The 14093-nt window shown below is 47.5% G+C and overlaps 1 protein-coding gene across 1 annotated transcript in view; it reads right to left on the reverse strand.

Moving 5' to 3' along the window:
- Positions 1-6869: 6869 nt before the first annotated feature.
- tbc1d32 (TBC1 domain family, member 32) overlaps positions 6870-14093 on the reverse strand; it is a gene marked incomplete at both ends in the record, with an annotated part of 78331 nt that continues 71107 nt past the window's right edge. The window contains one exon of the mRNA XM_080527427.1: positions 6870-6989. Coding sequence (XP_080383553.1) covers positions 6870-6989 — 120 coding nt within the window. The remainder of the gene's footprint in view (positions 6990-14093) is intronic.

The raw sequence follows: 14093 nt of genomic DNA on the forward strand, positions 1-14093 counted from the left end.
GCCAAAAGAAAAAGAATAAATCAGGTAAAAGCCAACCAAACATAACATCTAGAGATTTGCAGACCTCCCTTGCTGCATCTCAGGTAACTGTGCTTCAACAATAAGAAGAACACTGAATCAAAATAGCATTCGTGGGAGGGTTGCTAGGAAGAATCCTCTGCTGTCAAAAAAGAACCAAACTGCCCTTCTTAACTTTGACTTTGGAAGTCCATTATTTGGACAGATGAGTCAAAAATGTACCTTTTTGGTCACAATCAAATCCTCTATGTTTGGCGAAAACCCAACACTGCCTTCCACAAAAAGAACCTTATCCCAACAGTCAAGCATGGTGGTGGAAAAGTCTGGATCTGGGGCTGCTTTTCCTCCTCTGGACCTGGCCGACTCCACATCATTAAGGGATCCATGCATGTTGAGGTACACCAGGAGATTTTTGAACAGAACTTCAAGCCATCAGTCAAGGCGCTAAAGCTGGGCTGAAAATCTGTCTTTCAAAAAATCTATAATTGCACAAGGGGTTCACATACTTTCAAGCAGCACTGCATATAATGACCTACAGACTGCTGTGTGTGTGTGTGCGTATGTGTGCGTATGTGTGCGTATGTGTGCGTATATGTGTGTGCTTGTGTGTGCTCATCAATATGTTCTGGTATTGAGTGGAAATTCCCAGGACACACTGCTTCACATGCATACTAGATGAAACCTCCTTCCTTCCTTCCTGTTGAAAGGATCTGTCCTAATACTGTAAACATGCATCCTTCCCTCCTCCCTTCCTGCTGAAAGGCTCTGTCCTAATACTGTCAACATGCATCCTTCCCACCTCCCTTCCTGTTGAAAGGCTCTGTCCTAATACTGTCAACATGCATCCTTCCCACCTCCCTTCCTGCTGAAAGGCTCTGTCCCAATACTGTAAACATGTATCCTTCCCACCTCCCTTACAGGCTCTGTGCCAATACATGTTGCTTCGTCCCTCTTTGACCTTAAATGACCACCAGGTCAAAGTGTCTCACTATGCTGCTTTTAAGTTCAAAACTCAAACAATATCATCCTTCCTGGATCAGTGATAACTTCAAGGAACGAATGTAGGAGTGAAGGAGACATTGTTAGTGAGTGAAGGAGGCATCATTAGTGAGGGAGTGAAGGAGGCATCGTTAGGAAGTGAAGGAGGCATCGTTAGTGAGTGAAGGAGGCATCGTTAGTGAGTGAAGGAGACATCGTTAGTGAGTGAAGGAGGCATCGTTAGTGAGGGAGTGAAGGAGGCATCGTTAGTGAGTGAAGGAGGCATCGTTAGGAAGTGAAGGAGGCATCGTTAGTGAGTGAAGGACGCATCGTTAGGAAGTGAAGGAGGCATCGTTAGTGAGTGAAGGAGACCTCGTTAGTGAGTGAAGGAGGCATCGTTAGTGAGGGAGTGAAGGAGGCATCGTTAGTGAGTGAAGGAGGCATCGTTAGGAAGTGAAGGAGGCATCGTTAGTGAGTGAAGGAGGTATCGTTAGGAAGTGAAGGAGGCATCGTTAGTGAGTGAAGGTGGCATCATTTGGAAGTGAAGGAGGCATCGTTAGTGAGTGAGTGAAGGAGACATCGTTAGTGAGTGAAGGAGGCATCGTTAGGGAGTGAAGGAGGCATCGTTAGTGAGGGAAGGAGGCATCGTTAGTGAGGGAGTGAAGGAGGCATCGTTAGTGAGTGAAGGAGGCATCGTTAGGAAGTGAAGGAGGCATCGTTAGTGAGTGAGGGAGGCATCGTTAGTGAGTGAAGGAGACATCGTTAGTGAGTGAAGGAGACATCGTTAGTGAGTGAAGGAGGCATCGTTAGTGAGGGAGTGAAGGAGGCATCGTTAGTGAGTGAAGGAGGCATCGTTAGGAAGTGAAGGAGGCATCGTTAGTGAGTGAAGGAGGCATCGTTAGGAAGTGAAGGAGGCATCGTTAGTGAGTGAAGGTGACATCATTAGGAAGTGAAGGAGGCATCGTTAGTGAGTGAGTGAAGGAGACATCATTAGTGAGTGAAGGAGGCATCGTTAGGGAGTGAAGGAGGCATCGTTAGTGTGTGTATGTACATGTGTGTGTACATGTGTGTGTATGTGTACATGTAAGTAAAGCTTGTAAGTAAAGCTTTATTTATATAGCGCCTTTCGTACATGAAATGCAACTCAAAGCGCTTGTGTGTGTATGTACGTGTGTGTGTATGTACACGTGTGTGTATGTGTGTATGTATGCGTGTGTGCATGAACATGTGTGTGTACATGTGTGTGTACTGTATGTACGCGTGTGTGTGTGTGTACATGTGTGTGCATGTACATGTGTGTGTGCATGTACATGTGTGTGTGTACATATGTGTGCATGTACATGTGTGTGTGTGCATGTACATGTGTGTGTGTACATGTACATGTGTGTGTACATGTGCGTATGTACATGTGTGTATGTACGTGTGTGTGTGTGTGTGTACGTGTGTACATGTACATGTGTGTGTATGTACGTGTGTGTGTGTGTGTACATGTGTGTGTATGTACGTGTGTGTGTGTGCCAGACAGACCAAGGCGAGGTACTGCAGCACAGCAGTCAAGTGTGGGTGTGTCCTAACTGCTGCCTAATCACCTTAATTATCCAACTAATTAGCGATTCCAAACAATCTCCTGTCACCCGACTGTCTCTAATTGAGATGAAGCATCAAAGCCATGGCGACAGTAAAGGTTGCTGTTGTCATGGACACACTGTAATCTCACAGCCATCTCCCGTAGGGCCGAATTAACAAGCTTCTCCACATAATTGAAATAAACATCTCATCATAGTCAAATTAATGAGTCAGTTGATTTCGTGACAATAGATGCATAGGTCTCGCTAACGAGGGGAAAGGCAGAGACAACCAACCAAAACAAGAGAAAGAGACAGCCAATCAAAACAAGAGGCAGAGACAGAGACAGCCAATCACAACATGAGACAGAGACAGCCAATCACAACAAGAGACAGAGACAGAGACAGCCAACCAAAACAAGACAGAGACAGACAATCAAAACAAGACAGAGACAGAGACAGCCAATCAAAACAAGAGACAGAGACAGCCAATCACAACAAGAGGGAGAGACAGCCACTCATAACAAGAGACAGAGGCAGCCAATCATAACAAGAGACAGAGACAGCCAATCATAACAAGAGACAGAGACAGAGACAGCCAACCAAAACAAGACAGAGACAGAGACAGCCAATCACAACAAGAGACAGAGACAGACAATCAAAACAAGAGACAGAGACAGAGACAGCCAATCATAACAAGAGACAGAGACAGAGACAGCCAATCACAACAAGAGACAGAGACAGAGACAGAGACAGCCAATCAAAACAAGAGACAGAGACAGCCAATCACAACAAGAGACAGAGACAGACAATCACAACAAGAGACAGAGACAGACAATCACAACAAGAGACAGAGACAGCCAATCACAACAAGAGACAGAGACAGCCAATCACAACAAGAGACAGAGACAGACAATCACAACAAGAGACAGAGACAGACAATCACAACAAGAGACAGAGACAGCCAACCAAAACAAGAGACAGAGACAGCCAATCACAACAAGAGACAGAGACAGCCAATCATAACAAGAGACAGAGACAGACAATCACAACAAGAGACAGCCAATCACAACAAGAGACAGAGACAGCCAATCACAACAAGAGGCAGAGACAGCCAATCACAACAAGAGACAGAGACAGACAATCACAACAAGAGACAGCCAATCACAACAAGAGACAGAGACAGCCAATCACAACAAGAGGCAGAGACAGCCAATCATAACAAGAGACAGACAGCCAACCAAAACAAGAGACAGAGACAGCCAATCACAACAAGAGACAGAGACAGCCAATCATAACAAGAGACAGAGACAGAGACAGCCAATCATAACAAGAGACAGAGACAGCCAATCACAACAAGAGACAGAGACAGCCAATCATAACAAGAGACAGAGACAGCCAATCACAACAAGAGACAGAGACAGCCAATCACAACAAGAGACAGAGACAGCCAATCATAACAAGAGACAAAGACAGAGACAGCCAATCATAACAAGAGACAGAGACAGAGACAGCCAATCATAACAAGAGACAGAGACAGAGACAGCCAACCAAAACAAGAGGCAGTTCAAGACGTTTATTTCAACGAGGTTCAATTTGACTCGACACGCTGAGCGCCAGGGGTGTAAGACGCGAGACGAGGAGAAGTCAAACACTTTTAGTGGCTCTCTCGGCTTCAGACACGATCGGACTGCGTGGACGATGTGTGATGTCCCGCGTCCGTGGTAAACAGCGTAGAATATTAAACAGTTGTTGTGCTGGGGAGACGCGGGGCTGGGAGAAGACCTGATACATTATTCAGATGTGTGAGCTTTCAGATGGTTCAGATGAAGGGAGAGAGAGAGAGAGAGAGAGAGAGAGAGAGAGAGAGAGAGAGAGAGAGAGAGAGAGAGAGAGAGAGAGAGAGAGAGAGAGAGAGAGAGAGAGAGAGAGAGAGAGAGAGAGAGAGAGAGAGAGAGAGAGAGAGAGAGAGAGAGAGAGAGAGAGAGAGAGAGAGAGAGAGAGAGAGAGAGAGAGAGAGAGGGGGGGGTCTGGGTAATAAAGGCTTTAGTGGAGGGAGGTTCTGGTGGGTCTTTAAGCTGCTAGCTCGCACACACACACACACACACACACACACACACACACAGAGGAGGCAACATGGCTGCTTTAATGAGCAGCAACATCTTAACCACCTCAACTGGACAGAGGCCAATGAACAGAAAATGAACAACATGAATAATACACACACACACACACACAGCCACTTGATAAACATAGAGACTGCTGAGACCCTGTAGTTCTCATTACTGTAGGAACTGAGCAGCAGTGTGAATGAGAGGAGGGGAGGGGAGAGGTAGGGGAGGGGAGGAGAGGTAGGGAGGGGAGTGGAGGGGAGAGGAGAGGAGAGGGGAGGAGAGGTGAGGTAGGGAGGGGAGAGGAGGGGAGGGGAGAGGAGAGGGGAGGAGAAGGGAGGGGAGGGGAAGGGAGGAAAGGAGAGGGGAGGGGAGGAGAGGTAATGCATTACTAAGTATGCTGCCATCAAACCAACTCCATGTGGACTGGTACAACCGTTGCACACACGCACGCACGCACGCACGCACGCACACACACACACACACACACACACACACACACACACACACACACACACACACACACACACACACACACACACACACACACACACACACACACACACAACACACACACACACACACAGAGAGAGGTCTGAGAGAGAGAGAGTGGCTGTTGTTTCAGTGGTGTGTGTAGCATCATTATATACCTAATTACCTTCCTGCCTACCTGAGTTTAATTAAGACGACAGAGGGGAACGTCAAGACCTATGGAGATGTAAGACCCGAGAGAGAGAGAGGGAGAGAGAGAGAGAGAGAGAGAGAGAGAGAGAGAGAGAGAGAGAGAGAGAGAGAACATCCTGGAGAGAGTGTTCATCACATGTTTAATATCATTGTCCGTGTCAGTCAGAACACACATGGGACAGGTTGAACACGTATGCAGCAGCGGTATGTCTGTGTCTGTACATCTTTGAGTAGAAAAAAAAACATTTAAATAATCTTTCTGAGGTTAAACGATAACGAGAGCACGTACAGTGAACATTACCGCGCTGAGTGCTCCTTAATCACATAATAGCCCTCGCCCCTTAGCCCTGCTAACTGGTTCTATCCTGGGATGAGAGGTTGTGGTGTGTCTCTAGGCTGCTAGCTGGTTCTATGAGAGGTTGTGGTGTGTCTCTAGGCTTCTAGCTGGTTCTATGGGAGGTTGGGTGGGTCTTCAGGCTTCTAGCTGGTTCTATGGGAGGTTGTGGTGGGTCTTTAGACTAGCTGGTTCTATGGGAGGTTGTGGTGGGTCTTTAGGCTTCTAGCTGGTTCTATGGGAGGTTGTGGTGTGTCTCTAGGCTTCTAGCTGGTTCTATGAGAGGTTCTGGTGGGTCTTTAGGCTTCTAGTTGGTTCTATGGGAGGTTGTGGTGGGTCTTTAGGCTAGCTGCTAGCTGGTTCTAAGGGAGGTTGTGGTGGGTCTTCAGGCTTCTAGCTGGTTCTAAGGGAGGTTGTGGTGGGTCTTTAGACTAGCTGGTTCTATGGGAGGTTGTGGTGGGTCTTTAGACTAGCTGGTTCTATGGGAGGTTGTGGTGTGTCTCTAGGCTTCTAGCTGGTTCTATGGGAGGTTGTGGTGGGTCTTTAGGCTACCTGGCTCTGATAGATAAATCCCTCATGTCCTTCAGCGCTAGCCTGGTAACTGCTACATCGTAACCGCTACATGGTAACTGCTCCATTAGCTGAGCTTGATTAGAGGTTGTGGACAGTCTTAACGGGTTGTGTGCGTTTAAGCGGCTGGCTGATCTTCTGGCCCGTGGTCTTCATGTCCGTCAGGACCACTGCTTGGTTTGCTACTAGCTGTCTGTGAGGACGGTACTGCTGTGTCCAGAATGTGCGTGTGTGTGTGTGTGTGTGTGTGTGTGTTGAGCTGCTAGCCACTGGTCCTCTGTGGGAACGGGTCTTTATGCTGACTTCATGTCCTGGTGCTAGCCGTTAGCCAGCTCTGAGGGGTGAGGGTCCTGGTGTGATGCTAGCTGGTCCTCTGGGTGGTGGTGTGATTCTAGCTGGTCCTCTGGGTGGTGGTGTGATGCTAGCTGGTCCTCTGGGTGGTGGTGTGATGCTAGCTGGTCCTCTGGGTGGTGGTGTGATGCTAGCTGGTCCTCTGGGTGGTGGTGTGATGCTAGCTGGTCCTCTGGGTGGTGGTGTGATGCTAGCTGGTCCTCTGGGTGGTGGTGTGATGCTAGCTGGTCCTCTGGGTGGTGGTGTGGTGTTGGGGTGCTAGCTTGTCCTCTGTGTGATGGTCTTCATGTCCCCCAGCACCATGGCTCGGTAGCTGTGCTCCAGACCCTCCATGTACTCCATGTAGTCACTCACTCTGAACCCCAGGATGGGCTCCTCCTGGCGGGGACAACGGAGAGGAGGTGAGGGGGTGGGAGATGGATCGTGGAGAACACAACAACAACAACAACAATAATATATGCCATTTAGCTGACGTTTTTATCCAAAGCGACTTACATTGCAGTGAGAAGAAGAAGAAGAAGAAGAAGAAGAAGAAGAAGAAGAAGAAGAAGAAGAAGAAGAAGAAGAAGAAGAAGAAGAAGAAGAAGAAGAAGAAGAAGAAGAAGAAGAAGAAGAAGAAGAAGAAGAAGAAGAAGAAGAAGAAGAAGAAGAAGAAGAAGAAGAAGAAGAAGAAGAAGAAGAAGAAGAAGAAGAAGAAGAAGAAGAAGAAGAAGAAGAAGAAGAAGAAGAAGAAGAAGAAGAAGAAGAAGAAGAAGAAGAAGAAGAAGAAGAAGAAGAAGAAGAACAACAACAACAACAACAACAACAACAACAACAACAACAACAACAACAACAACAACAACAACAACAACAACAACAACAACAACAACAACAACAACAACAACAACAACAACAACAACAACAACAACAACAACAACAACAACAACAACAACAACAACAACAACAACGTGTTGTCTACAGGAGGAATTTAACTGTGTGATGGAGGGAGGATGGAGGAGGAGTTTAACTGTGTGTGATGGAGGCAGGATGGAGGAGGAGTTTAACTGTGTGTGACGGAGGGAGGGTGCAGGAGGAGTTTAACTGTGTGTGACGGAGGGAGGGTGCAGGAGGAGTTTAACTGTGTGTGACGGAGGGAAGATGCAGGACGTCTGTCTTAATAAGCAGCGATATCCCAGCAGCCTCAGCTGGCCAGAGGCCGACCGACCAACAAGGTTATTTGTCTGATTTGTGAGAGTCGGCGTTTAATCGAAGGCCGTTCTAATTACTTGCGAGGGAAATCCATCTTTAATGGTGAACCTCTCAACCTCTCCAACCAGCAGGATGAATAACAGAGCAGCAGATCAACTTTTACGACGTCGTTTTGAGTCCGGATGCGTCCCATCTGGGTCTGGGTCGACAGCGGGACACGGCGCCCAGGAGAGGGGAGACGCCGCCGCCGCTAATGCTAATGCGGTGTGCGGGCGGCTGTGGTTCAGGAGGTATAGAGTCACCGTCTAATGATCGCAAGGTCGGCAGACCGGTGGTTCGAACCCCCGGCTGGCCACACGTCGAGGTGTCCTTGGGCAAGACACTGAAATGACCCAAATTGCTCCCAATGAGCGGGCCGGCCGGAGCCTTGCATGGTGGCTTGGCCGCCATTGGTGTGTGAATGTGTGTGTGTGAATGGGTGAATGAGAGGCCATTCACGCTTTGGAATAAGGCGTCAGTCCATTTAATGCTAATGCTAATGCTAATGACACATTAACACTGAACTAACAAGCAGAGACTAAGAGAGGCTAACTCCACGGTGACACCTGATTTAGATAAGGCCCAACAGATTAACTTAACGATGTTTTAACGACCCACACACTTTAACTTCCTATCGAACTCCCTGGAGCCCTTAGCGCTGACGTTTGCGCTTTGAAAGAAAAACAACAACAAACCTGGATTCCTACAGGGTAGTCTCGTCGAGATACGATCTGTTTTTACAAGAGAGGTTTTACAATGTGTACAGAGCACTGACGTTTACGACGCGCACAGAGGTATGGGTAAGGAAAGCATGTCTATTGGAGCGGAGCGTCGGGTACAGAAATAAGTGTGTGTTTATATGGTAATTTCGCTCCGGCTGTGCTGTCGAGAGACGGACTGTCATGATGAATGAACCGCGGAAACAAGCATGAAGACTGTTGTGCATTTTAACAAGACAAGCTACGCGCTTCTCCTGTCTGTACAGAGCTGATAACAGCGACGCACATCTGGAGTCTTGGAGGCTGGCGGAGAACGCAGATCAGATGACGGGGCTCATGGTGATGGGATCCATCCGTGCGTCACAATGGGCCCCGGTCCTCCGCTTTCTACCTCCGCCAGCCTCCCCCCGGTGTCTTCAGAGTCATCAAAGTGAGCGATGCTGTTTCCCCTCCTCCGCCCCTCATCACCGCTGAGCGGCAGACACTGGGAACAGTGTGGAGGAGAGAACACGACAACAAAGCACAGAACAGAAGGTCAGGGATACCCTGAGTCACCGTACTGTTGATTGTTAAAAAGGAGGAAGGAGACAAGAAAAAGAGAAGAAAAAGAGGGGGCGGGAGGGACAAGCTGGAGCTCTACAGCATCAGCAGCTACCTTGGGCTTCGTGCTGGTCTAAACCGTTACATCAACGAGCCACCGGTTAGCCGGTCTTGGAATCTGATGCAGGACCCAGAATTCACATCAGCCAATAATGTCTTCAAAGGTGTTGTGAAAGAGATCAGAAGGGCAGGGAAAAACAAAACAACACACCGCCCCCCGATATCACCTGAAGACCAGCGCACCTTAAAATATTCTGCAACATTAAATCCAGACAATCCAAAAGCTTAGATGTACCTAATTTAAGGTATTACCAGCTCGCCAGTCACCTTCGGGTGATGGCGACTTGGTTTAAACACGAGAAAGTGTCAATCTGGGTTGATATTGAGAGCTCTCAGTCGACATGCCCCTTATGGAACCTGGTTTTTGTTAAAGACCTTAAATCTATAAAAAAATGTTGCTCCAATCCTATCACTATAAGCACAGTTAAAGCCTGGCGTTCCGTCTGCAAGATAGAGGGCCGTTCTGATCTGACGTCTCCTCTCACTCCATTCCTGGACAATCCAGATTTCGAGCCAGGCTGTATTGACCAGACCTTCAAAAGATGGTACAGGCAGGGTATAACAAAATTGGGAGATTTGTTTGACAATATCTCTCTACTCTCCTTTACACAACTTTAAAAAAAAAATCACCTTAAAATCGGATCAATTTAAATACTTACAAATCACCCGATTTATTATTAAGGACACCACTCTAATGACTGATAATTCTATCTCTGTTTTGGAAGAGATGCTATCTCAACAACCCATCAGACGCATCAGCGCATTTTACAAAGCTCTTGCTTCGATATCTCCCCAAAATTCCCAGGCCATTAAACTGGCTTGGGAAAAAGACATAGGGATCACTTTTAATGAGGCGGAGTGGAAAGAAGTTTGGACCTACGCCAAAAAGATCTCAGTCTGTAATCGTACTAAGTCCACACAATATAAAATCTTACACCGTATTCATGTAACACCTGCACTCAAAAATAAAATGGACAGCAACTCCTCACCAATCTGCTGCAAATGTAAATCCAATGTTGGTAATATCTTTCATTATTTCTGGTCTTGTCCAAAAATCCAAAGCTACTGGACTAACGTTGTTAATGAACTCTCAATTATGTTCAATGTCTCGATGGGATTGGACCCTAGGGGCCCTATTATGCACTTCATAAGTCTTAAGCAATAAGACGAGGCGGTAGATCTAAACTTAAGACGTGGAGGCGTGGTCAAGGCCACTTTGCTATTATGCGTGCGGTAGTGGGCGCCTAAAACCCGGCGCTAAGCAAAGAAATTAGTCATGGGTGTGTTTTGGGCGTCTTCTCAATCAACCCAATCAGCGTGCCAGGTGCCATTCCCTTTAAGAACCGGCTGCGTTGAGTCATTAGCGCTATGCTATTATGGAAGTCCTAAGAAGGAGGTCAGCGCGCTTCTCTGCAGAAGAAAGTAACAAGCTCGTGCATGATTATTTTCTGAATAACGGCAATACCTCCGCTTGTGAGTTGAGAAGTATTACAGAGGGGTCGCTGGAAGACTGCAGGAATGACAGATGATGTCATTATATTACGCACGGCATGCTCGTACTGTATGTGCACAGTATGCGGAGGCAACATACTGTACAGCGCTGGCCTCTCCCTTCTGAAATAAAGCATTTATACTGTGACCGTAATTGACGTCTTGCCGTGGAGCCACGTGCGTGTTCATGTGTGCCCACATGCATGCGCAAACCGCGGAGGCGCGCTCGTGTTTCAAAACGTGCATGAAGTCTAAACTTAAGAACTTTTCAAACCACTTCTTAGCGCTAGGAGCAAAGTCAGATCGCATAATAGCAGGGGCGCCTAGTGCACTTCATTAACATATGAACACTCCCACAATGAGTAATATATGCACGGGAGTATTACGTCTTATGTGTGGGCGCCTATCGACACCTGCATAATAGCAGTAGCGCGTATGAAGCGCATAATAAGGGTGGCGGTAGGTCTTAACCTGGCGGTGCGTCTTAATTAAGACTTAAGACGGCAAGTTAAGAAGTGCATAATAGGGCCCTAGGTGTCTCATCCTTGGCACTCCGGATCGCCAGATCTCGAATGCCAAACACCAAAGGTTGTTCAACCTCTTAACATTTTCCGCAAGGAAAAACATTCTGCTTAATTGGATAAAGGAAGCTCCCCCCTCCAAAAAATCTTGGCATAATATCATAATGGACTGCATTCCCAAATGAATATATCACTTGCATGTTACACTCCAAGACGGACAGTTTCTACCAAACTTGGGACCCCTACTTGAAATATATTGGACCTGCCCTGTCATCTTCCTTGCTGCAAGGTTTCCCCTAGGGATTCTTGCTTGGTGAATGTGTGCATTGTCTGACTCCAGGGTGCTTGTTTGGTGGGGTTTTGGGTGGGTCGCTTTGGATGAGGGCCTATGCTAGACGACAATGGTGTAGTGCAATGTGATGATATCTACGTTCATACCTCAATTCTATTGTAAATATATCTGAGCGACACGTTTTTTAAATTTATTTTATTTATTATTATTATTATTTATTTTTATTTTCTCCAAACCCCTAGTGTATGTACTGTGACTGTTTACTGTATGTGCAGCGGGGGGGGGGGGTGGGGGGTGGGATGGAGTTGGATGGGCTTCCACGGAGCCTTCACAGTTCCAGTGGTCCTGTCTGGGTTCTGTGGGGGTTTCAATCAGCTCTGGGGTTCCTGCTGTGTATGTTTAATATTGTCCTTGTCGTTGTATTGTTTTGTTTGTTGAAAACCCCAAATAAAAACAGTTTAAAAAAATAATTTAAAAAAATAAGACAATCCAAAAGATTTACTGAACAAGGTCTGGTATGATATTCAGTTGCACTTTGGACGCAGGGGTAAAGAGGGGAACCGGGATCTCAAACCTGACTCATTCGTACTAAAACGTCATGAGAATGGAGAAAAGTATTTCACCATGACATTCAATGAAGAAACAAAAAACCATAAAGACCCACTTGAGCGAGACAGAGAAAATCGTAGGGGCGCAATGTTTGAGGAGCGAGGAAATCCCCTCTGCCCGGTAGCATCTCTCGAAAAATACCTCACCAAAATTCCGCCCAATGCAAAAGCCCTCTGCAAAAGGCCTGCGGCCTCGTACCTACGACCGAATCACAGCCGTGCTGATATTCAGTATAACACACTCCCTCTCGTGTGATATTGCTTAAATATTTTGAAAAGTAAAAAAAAAGAAGAAAGAAAAGAAAGAAAAGTTGGCTGTAAGCCAAGGTGGTGTGGTGTGGTGTGTTGTTGTGGTGTGGTGTTGTGTGGTGTGTTGTGGTGTGTGTTGTGGTGTGGTGTGTTGTGTAGTGTGTTGTGGTGTAGTGTGTTGTGGTGTGTTGGTATTTGTGGTATTTGTGAGTGTTGGGTTGGTCTTTGTGGTATTTGTGGTGTGACAGGTTGTTATAGGCTTGATTTCTTTTTGTTTCCTGTTCCATCTGAGTCTCAGATGACCCAGACACTCTCTCACGTCTCTTCTCTCCTCCTTCTCTCTTGTCTCTCTTCTCCTCCTGTCTTTCTTCCCTCCTCCTTCCCTCCTCCCTTCTGTCTCTCTTCCCTCCTTCTGTCTCTCTTCCCTGCTTCTGTCTCTCTTCCCTGCTTCTGTCTCTCTTCCCTCCTTCTGTCTCTCTTCCCTGCTTCTGTCTCTCTCCTCCCTCCTCCCTCTCTTCTCTCCCTCTCTCTCCCCTCCTCCCTTCTCTCTCTCTCCACCCTCCTTCTGTCTCTTCCCTCCAGTCTCCCTCCTCCTCCTCCATCCTCCTTCTCTCCTCCCTCCTGTCTCTTCTCTCTCCTCCCTCCTGTCTCTTCTCTCTCCACCCTCCTGTCTCTTCTCTCTCCACCCTCCTGTCTCTTCTCTCTCCTCCCTCCTGTCTCTTCTCTCTCCCTCTCTCTCCCCTCCTCCCTTCTCTCTCTCCTCCCTTCTCTCTCTCCACCCTCCTTCTGTCTCTCTCCTCCCTCCTGTCTCTTCTCTCTCCTCCCTCCTGTCTCTTCTCTCTCCTCCGTCCTGTCTCTTCTCTCTCCTCCCTCCTGTCTCTTCTCTCTCCACCCTCCTGTCTCTTCTCTCTCCACCCTCCTGTCTCTTCTCTCTCCTCCCTCCTGTCTCTTCTCTCTCCCTCTCTCTCCCCTCCTCCCTTCTCTCTCTCCTCCCTTCTCTCTCTCCACCCTCCTTCTGTCTCTCTCCTCCCTCCTGTCTCTTCTCTCTCCTCCCTCCTGTCTCTTCTCTCTCCACCCTCCTGTCTCTTCTCTCTCCTCCCTCCTGCCACATCAAGGAGAACACTGCCACCCAGAGAAACAGGAACAAGTCATTTTCCATTTAGAGGTTTTTATTTCTGATCAAATATAGATGGAGCCTGTGGCAGCATGCAGGGGGTCGCATTTTAACAAGACAAGCTATGCACGTCTCCTGTCTGTACAGAGCTGATAACAGCGACACACATCTGGAGTCTTCCTGGGAGGCTGGCGGAGGACGCAGATCAGAGGACGGGGCTCATTGTGATGGGATCCATCCGTGCGTCACAATGGGCCCCGGTCCTCCGCTTTCTACCTCCGCCAGCCTCCCCAGGTGTCTTCAGAGTCATCAAAGTGAGCGATGCTGTTTCCCTCAGCCTCCATCTCATCTGTTCTTCACATTCTCCACGTTCTCCACATTCTCCACAATCCCTAACTCACCTCCTCCCCTTCCTCCTTCCTCTCTGTCTGCCGATGACTTTGTCACCTATTCTGTAATCTTGTTTTCAATCATTGTAAAGTGCTTTGAGTTGCATCCATGTACGAAAGGCGCTATATAAATAAAGTTTCACTTCACTTCACCTACTTCGTAAAAAAGGTTGACGACATCAGCAGTACCTTTTTCTCCTCCTCGTACCAAC

The sequence above is a fragment of the Nansenia antarctica genome (genome assembly GCF_963989245.1).
Source record: "Nansenia antarctica genome assembly, chromosome: 3".
NCBI lineage: Eukaryota > Metazoa > Chordata > Actinopteri > Argentiniformes > Microstomatidae > Nansenia > Nansenia antarctica.